Source organism: Puma concolor, chromosome A2 (genome assembly GCF_028749965.1).
Source record: "Puma concolor isolate L17-30 chromosome A2, mPumCon1.1.hap2, whole genome shotgun sequence".
NCBI lineage: Eukaryota > Metazoa > Chordata > Mammalia > Carnivora > Felidae > Puma > Puma concolor.
Genome location: NC_141668.1, coordinates 79,441,000 through 79,459,678, shown reverse-complemented (window position 1 = coordinate 79,459,678; position 18,679 = coordinate 79,441,000). Strand labels below are relative to the sequence as shown.

The window sequence follows — 18,679 nt, the reverse complement described above, 5'->3', positions numbered from 1 at the left end:
TGTCAGGCTCTGTGCTGGCAGCGTGGAGCCTGCTTGGGATTCTCTCTCTCCCTCTCTCTCTCTCTGCCCCTCTCAAAAATAAACAAATAAACTTTAAAAAAAAGTAAATAAAATAAAAAAAATACATATAAATTCTCAGGTCCCACCCCAGATCGGCTGAAACAGAAAATCTGGGATGGGAGCCTCGAGGTGAGTCTGATGCACACAAAAAAGTTGACAACCACTGCCCTACAATCCAGGAAGACATTTACCTTCTTCTTCTGCCTGTCCCTGGCTCTGCCCTCATCACCCAGCACTCTGTATATAACCAGTGCTCAGTGAAGATTCACTGAATAAATGAATGAATGAATGGACATTCCACATTTTTCATGATGTTAATCAGTCTCTCAATCAGGATTAGAACGGTTTCAGTTACTAATTAAAATATTTCTGAAAAATGTTCCATATTGGAAGGAAGCAATCAAATAACTAAACTTCAGAATGAATACAGAAACCTGGGCATTTCTACGTCATATAAATTATCATGTCCAAAAGTCTGTATACATCAGTAGCTGCTTTCCTTGAGGATCCTCTCCACACAAGGGGAAAATAAGATCAAAGAGAATACGACAGGACAAAAAGAGCCACAGTCATTGAACAACCTGAAAACATCACTAAACCACCAGCAAATCACCAGGATGAGCCAAGCAAGAATAAAATACCTTTTCTATTTTTAAAAAAAACTTTATATATTTATTTTGAGAGAGAGAGCACAAGTGTGCAAGTTCAAGTGGGGTAGAGGGAGCCAAGCAGGCTCCACACTATCAGTGGGAGCCCAATGCAGGGGCTTTAACTCATGAACCGTGAGATCATGACGTGAGTTGAAATCAAGAGTTGGATGCATAGCCGACTGAGCCACCCAGGTGCCCCTAAAATACCTTTTTAAAAGATGAAACCAGAACAAATGAAAATGTTGAAACAAAAAACAAAAAAAAAAATTCAAATTCACATGTGCAATCTTTATTTCCCCACCAATTAATTAATTAATTGTACCTGTTAATTAAGTTCCTTTTGGTTTTTGTTTACTTCTGAAGCAAGACATTGTTATCTTGCAATAAGTCTCAAATCACTTTTTAAAGATTCACTGGGTTTATGGAATGCTAGTACAATGTGTTGTTCTACACTGAGAACATGTTCAGGGGTTACCCAGACTCAACAAAGAAAGCAATTTGTGTGAATGTGTCAACACAACATGCCTATGGGGGCATGCATATGTGTGCACAGATGTGTGTGTGTGTTCCGTGCATTCTACATTTAATGTATAGCTTTACTTCCTTTTGGCCCAGGTCAACTAAATCTTGTCACAGTATTCACTGACAAAAAACTACTTGTTGACATAATAAAAACAGCACTTTTAAATATTTTCATTATAGCCAAGACTAGAACCATTTGTGGATCTCATTCACATAAGCTTCAGTAATGCTGAATTAGTGATTACTATACATACAATAAAGTAAATTCAATTCACCTTACTTAAATAAGTCAAGTTTAGTTTTAAAAAACTTAGTTAAGTACCATTATTTCAAATTACTTTCAACATACATGTAGTTCTCTACATGTATTTTCTAAATGGAAATACCCTTTGTTTGGCCACTATTATAGGGCCATCAAGATATTACTTTATAACTCCTTCTAACTTAAGGGTTGTTTGAGTTACTGTCCTTATTAAAAATAATACATATACTTATTAAAAATAATACATATAATTATTAATATTTTCCACTAATTTAGGGGTGCCTGGGTGGCTCAGTTGGGTAAGCGTCTGACTCTTGATTTTGGCTCAGGTCGTGATTTTGCAGTTCAAGGAGTCAAGCCCCACGATGGGCTCTGTGCTTACAGTGTGAAGCCTGCTAGGGATTCTCTCTCTGCCCCCTGCCCTGCTCATTTTCTCTCCCCATCTCTCTCTCTCCCTCTCTCAAAACAAATAAATAAACTTAAAAAATTTTTTTCAACTAATGTAAATTGGCCTTCTCTTGAATTATTCTAAGTAATGACTCTCCTGTAAATACTAGAATGTGCTTGGTCTTAAGTATTCAAAAGTCAATTCTTTTTTTATTTTTTATTTTTTTTAAATTTTTTTTTCAACGTTTATTTATTTTTGGGACAGAGAGAGACAGAGCATGAACGGGGAAGGGGCAGAGAGAGAGGGAGACACAGAATCGGAAACAGGCTCCAGGCTCTGAGCCATCAGCCCAGAGCCTGACGCGGGGCTTGAACTCACGGACCGCGAGATCGTGACCTTGCTGAAGTCGGATGCTTAACCGACTGCGCCACCCAGGCGCCCCAAAAGTCAATTCTTAAAATAATTTTAGGACTAAGAGCAAGAGTAATAATAACATAAATATAAAAAGTACAGACTAGAAACTACGGATACAAAATTAAAAACAAAAGCAATACTGACATCTATGTGTATTCTCCAAACTAGGTCAAGAAATGAAATTCCACGGGGGAGCCTGGGTGGCTCAGTCTGTTAAGCATCAGACTCTAACTATTGTCTCAGGTCATGATCCCAGGGTCGTGGGATTGAGCCCCACGTTGGGCTCTGCACTGAGCATAGAGCCTGCTTAAGATTCTCTCTCTCTCTCTCTCTCTCTCCCTCTGCCCCTCTCCCCTGCTTGCACTCTCTCTCTAAAATAAATGTGTAAAAAAAATTAATTAAATGCCATTATTTCAAAGATGTAAACACAAAGAAAATGCTGCATTGCAGCCACTTGAATCCGTTTCTCCAAGACATAAGCTAATACAGTCTAACTGTAATAAAGAGAACAGCACATCAACTGCAGGGTTCATGTATGCATTCTTCCTCTGGCTAAGTGCCATCTGTATGGTAATTACTTTGCGTTTTCTAAATGCAATTACATGATAATCTGCCATAACTGAATGTGCCTATGGCTGCATGGCTTTTATTGATCAAACCTACTGAGGAACCAAATAAGATGCTTCCATCCTGGGAGTCATAGTACACGTTTTAAAGGTTGTGCTCCCCCTGATCCTATTATTTATTTAAAAAAAAAAAAATTCCTGTTAAGAATAGCAGTAATTTATTGAGCACTCACTAGGTGCCAGACACTATGCTAAGAACTTTAAAGTGACTATCTCATGCATTCTCTGAGTGGCCTTATGAGGTAGGAATCAGCCCCATTGTACAGATGGAAAAAAAAAAAAAAACAGACTTAGAGCAAGTAACTGGCCCACAGCACTAATAAGTAATAGTGTGAAATCAAAGCCAGGACACCAGGATTCAAAATCTACATTTTTAAACTTCCGCCATACCACTTACAGACATGTGTTATAAATCAACTCATTTAAGTCTCTCACCAACAAAGTAGAGTCTGCTCAAATTGGGAAGAGGGTTGGATTAAAACGGAATGCAGTTGACTGAATACAGCCTATATACCTTTCCTTCTTCATCGCATGGAGTATGGATCTGGAAATAATCTTTTGTGGTACAGGGAGGTCGCTCCATACATTCGCTGGACCCTTCCTCTGCAACATAAAAATGCATTTCAGAAATGAGTCATGTATGTTGTGACTCTCAGTAAAAGCAAAAATCAAAGCAAAACAAAAAAAAGCAGACAACTAAAAATTAAAAATAACCTTCCTCACTAAAGGAATTTAGGAAGAACTAGCTAGACCTAAGGAAAATAAAGGCCTGTATTTTTATTTACCCTGGAGCAATACATGTTTCCATGATACACAAGAAACATATAATTTTTCCAAGAAGACATTAGATTTCTTCCATTATTATCTGAACACTGTAAATCTGCAACAAAGTAAAATTTTCTAAGTACATCTCTATGCCAACAAATCACGTAAAATTACAATCTGATTTTTTTTAGATTAGTATAAATATATCCAAAATAATTCCCTGTAGGGTGTAGAACAGAAAAAAATTACAAATGGAAAAGTCATGCACAAAGGGCAGTAAGTCGTATTTTATCCATTCAATACTGATTCACTTTAGCACTTGGTTCCTGGCACACCGTTCCCACATTTTACATGTGACTTCTGACTCATGACTCTACACTATAAACAAACATAATTTTAGAGAGAAAGAACAAAGACTATTAACTGGCAAAGACCAGTCCTACCTGAAAACTGGGACTCCTCTTCACACTTGATGCATTCTTTGGCTCCTTTCTCAGAGTAGGTGTTTCTGGGACAGACTTGGCAGATGAACGAGCCTGGTTTGTTGCTGAAGGTTCCTGGCTTGCACGGAAAGCATTCTGATGTGTATGCCACCCCTGTGTGGTAATGAAAACCAGAGCATGGGAGGGAGGACCCACGAGCAACAAGCAGATCAGCACCTTCTTGCTGCTTCTACCAGAAGTAGTAATAGTGAGCCGGGATCCTTTATCCCATTCGTGCAACAGCAATGAAGTATTTACCGTGTGCAAAAAACTGGGATAGAAACTATCCTATGCATCCTAAGTAGAGCAGACACTTAAACAAGAGATTGAGATTTCACAGAGGTATACTAAATTATCAACTGAGTCGTCAAAAAGACAATTCCACTAACTCTAAGCTCTCTATGAGCCTACTTTTCTCTGACCTTTATGACCACCTGTTCCCTTTCCTCCACTGATCATTAAGTCACAGGCAAGATGTAACAGACCCTAGGGGAAATGGCCTTTTCTTCTGGCTTGTAATTCCAGCCTTTGCCAGCAGATGTCCCCATGACTAATGAGTTAGTGTCACAGGAACCAGTACAGAAAGCAATAAAATAGAAGCCATTAATAAAGGAGAATCACTGCTTTAATTAAAAGTAGCCCTAATTGAGAATGAACTATTCCAGGGTTTATTGGCTTCTCTCCTGGGCCAGAAAATGCCTGACTGGTTCAGAGAGGCATAAGAGGTTTAGGAGACAGTCAGGCAGAGAAGTTTATGTTATTGTTATTTCTACAGATATAACTGTGAGCTGTTATATCCCAGTGAGCTCCATGCCTGGCACAATAGACATCTGTTGAATGAAGAATAGGTTCTTATTAACAAGGATCATTTTATTTTACTTAAAGACACCAAAATTGTTATCATACTTATTTTTTCACAGAGATTAAATTTAGTTTACAGGTATAAAAACACCAGTCAACTTGTCCAAAAAAATAGTCTTTAGACATGTATCCTACCCCATAAGCCCTTCAGACATCCAAACCAAACATTTGGCCAATGTTTTAACTAACTCTAAAATGTGATGTGTGATCACTAGAACAGATTGCTATAAAATACCTTCAATTGTGATATTTTTTACCAAAACAGGCTTGACTGCCTTAGAACCCATAAGGATGCCGGTAGTTCTCCAGTACAGTATGTTGGTGCCTGACTTCAGCATTACCTGTAAAGAGGAATACAGGGCACTCACATCAGACAAACCAGGCTCCTTCAACCATACCTGAAAGATGACCCCGTATACACTTTTCAAGACATTTTTATGAAACAGCATTAATTGGGAACCTACAACCTTAAGTCTACTGCAAATTCAGACCTAAGATCTGTTGTGGTCACATTCTTTTAAAAAAACAAACAAACAGTTTGCCAATCCAAAAAAATATGCCAGTAAAGAAGGAAAAGAGAATTCTTTAACTCTGAACAAAAAGAGAAAATGATGTTTAAACCATGTGCATGAAGTCTTGGCTCATAATTAAAAGGTGCTCATTCTAGACAGTAAAAAGACACGCAGCCCAGTGTTTATTGACTGCCACTATTCACAAGCAGATCTTTGGGCTCTGAAAACAAAAAGGCAACAGAATGAGTTTGCTTCCTTCTAAAATTATTTAATAGGGGTGCCTGGGCGACTCAGTGGGTTAAGCGTCCAACTCTTGGTTTCAGCTCAGGTCAAGATCTCACGGTTCTGGGTTTGAGCCCCACATTAGTCTCCACACTGACAGTGCAGAGCTTGCTTGGGATTCTCTCTCTCCCCACCCCCCCTTCTGACTCTCCCCTGCTTGCACCTTCTCACTCTCTCTCAAAATAAATGAACTTAAAAGCAGTATTTCAAAACAAATAAATAGAAATAAAATTATTTAAGAAACGATACTCCAACAGCAACCAGAGAAAAATAGGACTGTTGTAAAATAACATGATTTAAATGTGTATCTCCAGCACTTAAATGATCAGTACATCTAATACTTGCTTCCTTTGCCACCAGCACATTGTTCTTTTTTTTTTTTTAATTTTTTTTTCAACATTTATTTATTTTTGGGACAGAGAGAGACAGAGCATGAACGGGGGAGGGGCAGAGAGAGAGGGAGACACAGAATCGGAAACAGGCTCCAGGCTCTGAGCCATCAGCCCAGAGCCTGACGCGGGGCTCGAACTCGCGGACCGCAAGATCGTGACCTGGCTGAAGTTGGACGCTTAACCGACTGCGTCACCCAGGCGCCCCATGTTCTTTTTACATATCAAATGACTTTTCTGATAAATCTCATGCCGTTTCTGTCAAAGGAACTGATATAAGAGTCCCTTGCTTTCTCATTTGCCACTTTTATTCTTCTGTGTAGTCTCTGGCTGGCCAGATTCAAGCTCCATAAAATTAAAACATGTATTTCACAATGCCAGAGATTCAGCAAAGTTATACATTACATACTTTCCCCTGGGTTAAGTGAAGAAAGCATATTTGTTGCCAAGGGTTACTTGTACCTTCAAAACGCAGCTTAATGAATGCTTAGACAAATGGATCTTAAGTGGTTCTATTACCACTTCCAGGCATACAGATCAAAAATAGTCAGAGAGGGTACACTGTATGAATCACTCAAGGATGGGGCACCTGCTATAACGGAAAGGTGAGGGTGGATGGTCACTTATTGACATAGAGCTTAGTCTACACTGCAGGTACCACATGAGGTCTTTCCTGTATAACATCTCATTTAACCCTGCAAGACTGCCCCCATGTCTTGTGAAAACTCAGATTCAAAGAGATTAAGCCAACTACCTAAAGAGACACAACTACAGTAAGCCAGAGTTAGATTTTAAATCCATGCCTTACTCCAACGGGAGAGGGCCTCCAATAATAACAGATTCACAGACTGTGTTACCTGATCATTGCTTTCAAGCATTTGGAGCTGTACTGTGGGGAGTAGGTAGTAACTTTACCAAATGTGACCAGAGAGGGTAGAAGTTTGAGCAACAGGTGACAAATAGACAGGAAGCAGGTTTGGCTTCAAACACGGATGGATTTTGTGAGATGCAGTGCTGTCCAACAATGGAGTCAGTACAGCCCCCAACAAAACAAGTTTGAAAGTCACTTGTTGGAGACACTGCAGAGAAAGATGGAACAAAGGATCCGTCCAGTGCCAAGAGCCACTGATCCTCTCCCACGTGACAGGCACATATGCAAACTTACACACCCAGAGGTTCTGTGTATTAGTTTTCAATAGCCTTATTTCTTGTCAAAGCCCCTTTGAAAAGGAGGAAAGTTGGAGTCTGACAGCGAAGAGAAGGGAAAGAAACCCAAAGAGAAAGGTAGTAAAAAAAACATCTGGAAAGATCCTGTGTCCATGAAACTTTGAGGCAATTTCTTCCCTACCCAGAAACTGTCTAAATTAATGAACAATTTTTTTTCATAAAATAAACTTCTTTATAAAATTGGGAAAAGGAAGGAGCAGAATGAGGGTTGGTGGGAGAGAAGAAGAACAAAGAGAGACTTACAGAATGAGAGCCCCATTCTCCATTGTCTGTGAGTTTTACCCACTTGTCTGCGGTGGTGTCCATCTCCTGGCACTGATCATTTTGAATCTATGGATGAAACACAATGGCCCCAGTAAAGCTTCTTGAATAATAGCTTTAATTAAAGGCACTACTCAGCACAAGACAGGCTGTAAGAGCTTCTTTCAATACATACTAAATAATGGCCGTGAGTAATTCTCAGCAAGTAAGCATAACCAAGGCCTCTGGAGCCCAAGCGACAACTGTTTACTGTGGTTCTAAGTAAAGCATCCTCATTATTGTAACAAAAGGGTTAAGAACAGAGAGGAGGGAAGGAGAGAGGATGAGAGCAGTCAACCCTGAAAATTCACAGAAAGGAGAAAAGTCATCACCAAAAACTTATCCAATGTGTCCAAAGCTTGCATTCACCATGCAGGCCCCAAAGTATAAAGTTTATTTTTATAAGATTTAGGGCAGTAACGTTTTAAATTAATAAATAAATGAAATCTGCTCTGTGTTCAGTTCCACAGGACTTATTCCAAAGTCCATACATAGGTAAGTGGCTACAGCCAAAGCCAAAGCCCTAAATTTTTTCAGGTTGGGGGCGTGGGGGGAGGAGGATAAATGTTAATCATATGCCAAGCCAATTCAAATGACTATAGCTCCTATCTTTAGCACCAAACACTTTGTGTTTTCCAGACAACTCTTAAAAATGCCTCAGAGTTTGCACACTATTTTTCCAGGCCTGTGAAGAATACACAGACATCAAAAGGTTAGGCTATTTTGCTGTATTGCACACGAGTCAGCAACAGAGTAGGGTTAAAGGAAGAACTCATCCCCTCTACTTCTGCGAGAATTGCTATTTCTTTCGTCTCTACATCTTTGCCACTGTATTCACCTTCCAGACTAGTTTAAAAACAACATGAAAATGCACTCTGGGGGAGCCTGGGTGGCTCAGTGGGGTAAGTGTCTGACTTCAGATCAGATCATGATCTCACGGTTCATGTGTTTGAGCCCCACATCAGGCTCTGTGCTGAGAGCTCAGAGCTTGGAGCCTGCTTCGGATTCCGTGTCTCCCTCTCTCTCACCTCTCCCAGCTTATGCTCTCTCTGTCTCTCAATAAAAAATAAACTTAAGAAAATGATTAAAAAATGTACTCTGTAATAGATATTTCATAAAGGTTATTAACAGGAAAATAGATCGTTTTAACATCTCAAAAGATCAGGGAATATCACCTACTGAGGCTATTTTTTTTTAACTAAATCTAATTGTCATATTTATACTATAAGCATAATGGCCATTCTAATGCAAGTGGTAAGCCATTTTTAAGCAGCTATGGACCCTAAATATACCTTTGATGATCACTGTTTGGAAAAGCTGAAAGCATTTTTTTTTTCAGCTGAAATCAAACATCATGTGTTTTCAGGACGTTCTACTGGCATTTTGAAATCTGATTTCTGTTCTTCATTCTAAAGGTAAGTAGTAAAGGTATGACCTTAGTCCAATCACTTATTCTCTCTAGGCTTCAGTTTTGTCATTTAAAAAGAAGAGTGGAGGAGCTGAATGAAGTTCCCACATAGTTCTAAAATTACTTTATTGCTTTAAATTGTGTAATGTCTCTGGGCGCCTGAGTGGCTCTGTCAGTTAAGCAACTGACTTCAGCTCAGGTCATGTTCTCACAGTTCGTGGGGTTGAGCCCTGCGTCAGGCTCTGTGCTGACAGCTCGGAGCCTGGAGCCTGCTTCAGATTCTGTGCCTCCCTCTCTCTCTGCCCCTCCCCCTCCTCGTGCTTTGTCTGTCGTCTCTCAAAAATAAATAAACGTTTTAAAAAAATTTAAATTGTGTAATGTCTCTAGGTACAAGTGCATCTTTCAGTCTTGAGACATTTCCTTTCCATTAACCATTAGCATGACGACTTAAGTGTTGACTTTCTGAGTCAATAAACTTCTCCCTATCAGGCTGAAACATCAATAAAAGAAGGAACATGAACTCACCACCCCTTCTCAGTCTATAACCAGAAGAACAAAGGGACCACTGAAAGGAAGTAATCAAACTTCATGCCTCAAGAGTACCTTTACCAACAACTCTCAAAGGACTTACTTGACAATACAAAAACTAAATGCTTATTCTAACAGTTACATAATTACCTTGCTTCTTAACTTTATTCCAGTTTTAGCAAGATTGCAAAAACGTCCCATGGAGTTGGGAATCATTTACTCTAATAAGTGTTTTGCAAACAAAATGTAGCTTCAAAAGGAAATCTGTTTGAATGTTACTTAACATCTTAAAGTCATCAAAAGATTAGAACCAGGAGGCTCCTTAAAAGGTCTTGTCATACAATCCACTTGGCAAAAGGGAATGCTGAGGGCTGGAAAGTTAACTTTAATTGCCTGAAACACACAACCAGCCACTGTAGTTGGGGCCTGAGCCAGAATCTCTTGACTTCAAATCCAAGGCTCATACTTCAACAGCAAGTATCTCTTCCTACCAAAAAACTTCTGACTAACAATTTCCATAATCAGGAGCAATATAAATTTGTTTTAGCATTACTAGCACATAGGCTCCTGAGATTCGGACCACAGGAACATTTTGTAAGATATTTTTCCCACTTATATGTAGAACACACATTTTTTTTTTCGTTTTATAAGTCAATCCGAAAACATTTTCTCAAGCATAAGAGTGACTGACACAACAAATATTTCCTAGATTAGATACACTTTATATTAAATGTTTAAATAATTTTAGTGATAACAGCCTATTCTGTCAGACTATTATTTTATCCTATATTCCGTAAGGCTATTTCATCTCTTACCAGAGACATCAACTATCTCATCCACTGATGCCTTTAGATTGTACAAAATTGACAGAATCAGAAACATACAGCCACTTCTACTTTTATAATATTGCCCAAGTTTACACATAAATCAGTCAAATACTTGAAACTGCAAAGAGGAAAAAAAACACAAAAATTGGTGAAAACATATTTTGAATAAAATCGTATCTGTAGTTATAAAAAAAATTAAAATGACTCTCGGTGAAGGTATTTTTCACACAAAAAGTCTAAGTCAAATGCTCATCCAATGATCATAACCAAAAATGAAACAAGCCCAATGTTACTCGACAAGGTGAGAGTTCAGAGGTAACAATACTAACTAGAAAATAAAGTATTATAGAGAAATATAAGGTTTTCTTTTCAGATCAAAAGGTTCAATTAACAGGAAAAAATGAGGAGGCATACAACGCAATGGCAACAACTGATTAATGGAAATTTTACATGAATTTCCTCAAAAAGTGAATTTGAGAACATAAAAGGCCTTACAAAGAACTCAAAGAAGATGTTGTTGTCGACATACTGGTACTCAAAGAAGACATAACCCGACTTCTTAAGGTGCACAGCATAGATCAAAGATACTGTGCAGTCATCACGATTTGACTCTATGTAATTTCCACGAGGGACCCAAGAAGAGCTGTGGAAACAAAACCAACAGGCATTTTTACATTAGCATTCAGAAACCTCTTCTGTTCACAAGTTACCTAACTCAGTTTCAGAAGTAGTTCCATCGGCAAAGCACAGCAGAGAAGTCTCAAGCTTCTCTGGAACTCGAAGGCCAACACGTTACTGGGAAAAGGTTCATTTCTTATGGCACAGGACTTCCCAAATTTGTTAAGGTTATGTGATTCATTTGCTAGGAAACTATTTTTCCACCAAAAATTTGGTTACTAAATAGATGACCACAAACTACAATTGTCTGAAGGAGAATTATTTTCTCAAACAACATCTCAAGTTTTATTTATAAACACATATACCTGGCAGGGGGATGAGGGAGTTCCTTGAGATGAAAGAAGGAATAGTACTAGTAAAAATCCATTTAAAGTGAATCTAGGTAAAATATAGATCCCAGTTTCAGAGTATATAATAGGGGTAAGAGTCTGGTTGGAGTTTTTGTTTTAAAAAAGTGAAAAATTAAGAAAACACACTGGTGAATAAAATGTAAGTTGTTGGGGCACCTGGGTAGCTCAGCCAGTTGGACATTTGGCTCTTGATTTTGGTTTAGGTCGTGATCTTACAGTCATGAGATTGAGCCCCGAGTTAGGCTCTGAACTGACAACACGGAGCCTGCTTGGGATTCTCTCTCTCCCTCTCTCTACCCCTTACATGCTCACACACACACATTCACTCTCTAAATTAAATAAATATATTAATTAATTAATTAATTAATTAATTAATTAAATTAAGTTGTAAATCTAACCCTAATTCTTAGATAAACCAATAATGAGTCACTTGTTGACTCTTTGGCCAAAAATATTTCTAACCAAAATGTATGAAAGCACAACTTAACACCCTTCTCTTCAGATGTAACTGTTTATATGGATAAGAATGAGATTTGGGCAAATTCTTTTCTTTCTTCTAACAGAAAAAAAAATCTGAAGCCTGAGATTTCCAGATCCCAATATGACTCACTCTTTGGTATTTGGATTTGCCCTTTCTCTTTAACTGTTAAACTAAAGAAAATACATGAGCCATGTTCAGGCACTGACAATACACAATGCAGGACTGAGATTCTTGAGAGCAAGAAAATGCCCAAACTGACCCTGACCTCACTTTTCAGGACACTTCCCAGACTGTGGCACCAGGAGACAGCACTCAAGCAGAGCACAGAGTCTCACTGAGCTGAGGAGCAGAGATGAGTCATTAGGGCAGCTGAAGCACTTGGAATTGATAGGCCTGAGAATCAGAGAACAGGGTGTCCAGAAGTCCATATGGAGTTTCTCTGGGCTTGGGGCTGGAGTGTCCAGACATAGCAGAAAACAGCCACTGCAAAGCTGAGACATAATCACAGAGCTCACTTTAATGGGAGTCACTGGAGCTCCAGGTCAGCCAGAGAGGAGAAAACTTGATAACCATACTGGGCATTTATGGGAGACCCCAGAAGTGCCACATCTTGGAAAATAAGGGCCATGCCCTAAAGCATGTACTAGCAAACCTTTTCATAATGGGCCAGAGACTAAATATTGTTGGCTCTGTGGACCATCTGGTCCTTCCTGCAATACTTAATTCTGCTGTTGTAACTGAAAAGCGGCCACAGAAAATGCATAAATAAATGAGTACAGCTGTCTTCCAATATAACTTTGTTTACAGAAACAAAGAGAGAGCCCAAAGGCCACAGTTTGCCAACTCCCTCACTAAAATAAAGGCCATGACCTAGAACTAAGTGCGAAACTAATACAGAGCCACCCTAAAAAATAATAAAACCAGGCCTGATGAGGTCAAAGTGCTCTTTCAGTACCTAAAATGCCTGCCAGAACATAATTCAGCACTCTTAAAATGAAGAAAAAAAATAATCCACATTCCCTACACCTTAACATTCACAATGCCCAAGATATAATAAAAATTTACTAGACATGCAAATAAGTGGGAAAATATGACCCTTAATGGAGAAAAAAGACAGGAAAAAAAAACCCAGGCAAGTATTTAAGACAGTTCTTCCAAATACAGTCGACTATAAATAAAAGATGAACACAATAAGTGAAGGAATAAAGAATCTCGAGTATTTAAGGGAAATAAGAGCCATAAAATAAACTAGATGGAAATTCTAGAACTGAAAAATCATAACATGTAAAATTTTAAATTCACCAGATGGGCTCAGAGCAAGTTTGAGACTGAAAAAAGAAAAGAAAAAAGATAGTTAGTGATAGAGCAATAGAAATCATGCATTCTGAAATATGAGAGAAAAAAATTTGAAAAAAAATAAGGAGCCTCAGTGACCTTCAGACAATATCAAGTGGTCTAACCTATGTGTAATTGGAGTTAAAGAAACAGAAGAGGGAGAGAAAAAGGCAGAAAAACATTATTGGTGAAGTAACTGCTAAAATAATTGCTAAATTTGGTGACACTATCAACCTACAAATCCAAGAAGCTCACTAAACTTGAAGTAAATACAAGAAAACCAATGCCAGATATGTCATAGTCAAACTGCTAAGTAGCAAAAATATGGAGAACATTTTATAAATAGAGAAATTAAGGCACTTTACATAGAAGGGAATTAATCATAAACAATACAGCTAACTTTTCATCACAAATAAGGGAGAGTTCAGAAGGTAGTAGAACATCTTTAAAGCAGAGAAAGAGAAAAGTAAAGTCAACAGTCCAATGTCCAAGAAAATATTCTTCAAAATATTCTCCAAAATATGGAGGCAAAAAAAAAAAAAAAAAAAAAGAGAGAGGCTTTCTTTCTTTTAGGTAAAGAAAAGCTGAGAGAATTTGGGAGCAGCAGACCTATACTATGAGAAATGATAAAGAAAATTTCACTGGTTGAAAAAAATAATCCTAAACATTCAGATCTATATAAAGAAAGAAGGAGCAGCCATAACGGTGACTATGTAGACAAACATATAAAGCTATATTTTTTCATCTCTTTTTCTTTAACTTTTTTCCGATGTTTATTTATTTTTGAGAGAGGGAATCAGAGCATGAGCTGGGGAGGGGCAGAGAGAGAGGGAGACTCAGAATCCCTAGCAGGCTCCAGGCTCTGAAGCCGTCAGGATAGAGCCCGATGTGGGGCTCAAACTCACGAACCATGAGATCATGACGTGAGCCGAAGTTGGATGCTTAAGGGACTGAGCCACCCAGGTGCCCCTATATTGTTTTTATCTCATTAGTTCTTTTAAAAACAACTGATTATTTAACATATGTTTCATTGTATTATAGGAATTATAAGATGTTTCTACATATAATACAGGACAATAGCACACAGATGAGGGTATAATTGTAACCACACTGTTGTAAAGTTTTACATATTATGCAAAAGGTACAGTAATAAATAATTACACTGTCAGAATGCATATTGTAAGGTATAGCCTTTGTAATCAAGGTTAGCAAAGATATCTGAAGATATAAAAAACATTGACCGTAACAGAAAAAAAACTGATAAACTGTACTTTCTCAAATTTTAAACTTTGGTTTATCGAAAGACACCATTAAGAAAATGAAAAGGCAGGGTGCCTGGGTGGCTCAGTCAGTTAAACATCCGACTTCAGCTCAGGTCATGAACTCACAGTTTGTGAGTTTGAGCCTCACATGGGGCTCTGTACTGACAGTGCAGAGCCTGCTTGGGATTCTCCCTCTCTCCCTCTCTCCCTCCCTATCTATCCCTGCCCCACTTGCTCTCTCTCTCTCTCTCTCTCTCTCTCTCTCTCTCTCTCAAAATAAATAAACTTTAAAAAAAATCAAAAAAAGAAAATAAAAAGGCAAATGCCACCAACTGGGAGAAAACATCACACATACCTATATATATATATGTATTTGTGTATGCACGTATATATTAAGTTTTATATAAATATATACATGACAAGAACTCATGTCTAGAATACACAAAGATCACATATAGCTCAATAATAAAATGACCCCAAAAAATAGAAAATGGGTAAAACATGTTGACATCTCACATACACACAAAAAAATAAAACACATGGACAATGAACATATGAAAACTGTTCAAGGGAAATGCAAATTAAAACCACAAGGAGGTATCATTTCACATGCGTGCACACACATGCACACATACACACACACACACACACACACATAAATGGCTAAAACAAAACCTGACAAAACAAAATATTGGTAAATGTGTAGTGTAACTAGAATTCAAACACACACTGGAGTCTACAGTGATACAACCATTTTGGAAAACTCTGACAATTCCTTATGAAGTTCAGCATACATCTATATGACCCAACCAATTAAAAAGAATTGAAGCAAGATTGGATGAATGGATAAAAGAAGGGAGGGAGGGAGATGATCATAGCAATATCAGACTGAAATTCACATTGAGAAAATTACACAAGACAGTACATTGAAAAAGTTGTACTCATCATTAAACTTCTTTACTGAATAAACTACATATTCTAAGTAGAAAAAGAAGCGATGTCAACATCTCTTGCCCACTAAAACAAAGATCTGAGGTACCATAACATCCTACTAGTACCTTCCTCTAAAGAGCTCTTTTGTTTAAAAATATTAAATTACATTTAAAAAATATATACACACATTTATACACATATGTATATACATGTATATATACATGTATATGTATATGTGTGTACATACATACATACATATATATACACATATAAATATATATATATTTAGACATTAATGATATCTAATGCCACAACTCTCTATATATAATGAAATAATGATTATCAAAAGAGTAAAAATGTCACTTGGCAGAGAGAGAAAGAGCACTGGAAAACAAGAGGGATTAAGGGAAGGTAGGAAGGAGAGAATGCATCTTAGCTCAGATAATTATTCCCAAGCATCCTTAGCTCATGGTAAAAATGTTCAGTTCCTGAGAAGCCATTCTTGTTCAAAAGTAGCCAGAGGCCTAATGCTTAATTATTCTATACATGGCCATATAGAAGGAAATGTTATATAGCGAATACAAGAGAACAGGAAGGATTACAGCCCAAAGATAAACATTTTATATCTTTTTAAAACAATTTAACATTCCACCAGTGTTGTCATTGGCAAAGCTAATAATCCCCTAAAGAAAGGAAGAAATTACAGCATAGGTAATATAGTCAATAACATCTTAATAATTCTGGTGACAGAGGGTAACTATAGTTAGCATGAACATTTCATAATATATATAAATGTGAAATCACTATGCTGTACGTCTAAAAGTGTTGTATCATATGCCAACTATACTTCAATTATAAAATTTTTTAAGGTAGAAATTAAGCAAAAGAGCTTTCCACCTTATTTAACCTACTCTCTCTTACAGGAGATCATTGAGTATCTAAATGAAGATTATACATTCTTCCTTTCAGAGGAAAAGAAAAACAAATCCAAAGTTACCCATTAAAAATCAGAGAAGGGTTTGTAAAAATTCCAGTGGCTTCAATGTTATAAATTTATTATCAGAAAATTAATGTTTTTCTAATAGCTTTACTGCATTTTTCAATATGGTAGCTATTATGTCCTAAGAGCAATTATTTTAACCTCATGAAAATTCACCTACATTATTTGTAGTGACTGTCCATAAAAAAAAAAAAAAAAAAAATGACTCTTGGCAATTAGCTTATCTATAATCCCATTCGGTACCAAGATTATCCCCAACTTCTTTCTGGAAAAGAGCAACTATACCCTTCTCAAGTACTTAGTCAAGATCCAGAGACTCCCTTGGATTCTTACTTGTTACAGCCATCTGGTCTGCTGTCAGAAGGGCCGACCACAGTGTCCATGAATGTTGCAACGTTGGAAAATCCAGCTGGCAATTCATCCCATTCATCAAATTTGATGCCACTGCCCAAGGAATAGGTACCTTCGCCACATTTGCTGCATACCTGGTTCTTCATTTCTAGATACTCTCCAGAAGCACAGGAGAAAGCTGGAAGTCAGAAGAATATAGACCCCATTAGTCACTGCACTTCTCCATCAATTTTAGTCACCAGAATTACTTTTATAAAGTTCTGATCATGCTACACCCTAATTAAAGCTTTTTTTTTTTTTTTTTAAGTTTACTTATTTATTTTGAGAGAGAGTGTGCACATGAGCTGGGTAGGGGCAGACAGAGAGAGGGAGAGGGAGAATCCCAAGCAGGCTGCACACTGTCATATTACCGCAGAGCCTGACACAGGGCTCAAACCCACTAACTGTGAGCCCATAACCTGAGCTGAAGCAACAGTCGACGCTTAACCGACTGAGCCACCCAGGCACCCCTAAAGCTTTCTGAAGTTGTCCCTATTACCACATGCACTTCACAATTTGGCCCCACCGTATTTTCCCAGCCTCATCTGTTGCCCCATCCTCTTCCAAAGCTAACAAAATTCATATCATTCCCAAGTTTTTTCATCCCTTCTCTTCCTACTGTGGTCATCTTTCTCCAGAGAAGCTAACGAATCCATGTGCTCCACTTGGAAAACTCCAATTCCTACATCAAAAATGACCCTCTTCACAAGACCTCCCTGTCCCCACCAGGCAGTAGGTTGGTCAGTTGTGCCTCCCTCTGTCCTCCTACAATCCTCTTCTCATAACACCTGCATTTAGGCATCAGGCACGCGCGTGCGCGTGTGCGTGCACACACACACACACACACACACACACACACACACACACAAACTTACTCATAAGGTGATATATATGTGTATCAGTTGATGTGAGACTTTGAGCTTCCAGAAAACAAGTATCATTATTTTTGGATTCCTAAATCTATCTGGCAAATACTAAGTCCAAATAAAAGGTTGACCCAGTGAGTGAGAACTCAACATAAAGGGGTAATAGGAGGATAGCGTTTCTCATGCAATAGCTACACCAATATCTCCACTTTTTCAATATTCACAGCTGTGACAGTCATTTTTATAACCTCCATCTTATTGCTGATGACAAGCTCTGTGCTAATTCTGAGAACTAACTCAGAACTGAGAACTAAGCAGACACAGCAGGCATGGGCAATGGGAAAAAGAGTTGGCAGAGTTATACCAAGGAATGTAGTTGTGCTGCTGAGTTATTATTCATTCAACAAATGCAAATCTATGTCCCCCAAATGTGTGGTTCCGTGTTCAAAATGATATTAGTGACTTAAAAGCAAAGGACTTTCTAACCATTTAATGAGGATATTAAAGAAACAAGACCTCCAAATAAAATAAAACCTCCAAATTAATTGATCAATATAAACATATCTCCCAGCAGACTGAAGGAGCAAAGCCTCACATTTGGATAGATTCTCCTTTTATAACATATTTGGATACTTATCAAGATACACAAACAAGTTAATTTTTAAAAAATAAAGAATTAGAGCTAAAACCCACATTCATCTACTTATTCACTCACAAAAATAGAATGTTTTTCTTCAGAAAAGCTTAATTTGTCTATACAGTGAAATTCCAACTCTCAACATCCCAAAATTAGTAGAACATCAGAAAATAAGAAAAGGTTAGGCAAAAGATGTTGCATGCTGGCTACAAAGTCAAAACCATCCTAGAACCAGGTTATACAA

At 37.8% G+C, this 18,679-nt stretch overlaps 1 protein-coding gene across 3 annotated transcripts in view; it reads right to left on the bottom strand.

Annotated features, from left to right (window-relative positions):
- ELAPOR2 (endosome-lysosome associated apoptosis and autophagy regulator family member 2) overlaps positions 1-18,679 on the bottom strand; it is a 184,950-nt gene that overhangs the window by 61,772 nt on the left and 104,499 nt on the right. For all 3 annotated transcript variants that reach the window (XM_086696794.1, XM_086696795.1, XM_025929776.2), the window contains 6 exons: positions 16,876-17,071; positions 10,999-11,146; positions 7,684-7,770; positions 5,266-5,371; positions 4,131-4,283; positions 3,437-3,525 (listed from right to left, as the gene is read on the bottom strand). In XM_086696794.1, coding sequence (XP_086552920.1) covers positions 3,437-3,525; positions 4,131-4,283; positions 5,266-5,371; positions 7,684-7,770; positions 10,999-11,146; positions 16,876-17,071 — 779 coding nt within the window. The remainder of the gene's footprint in view (positions 1-3,436; positions 3,526-4,130; positions 4,284-5,265; positions 5,372-7,683; positions 7,771-10,998; positions 11,147-16,875; positions 17,072-18,679) is intronic.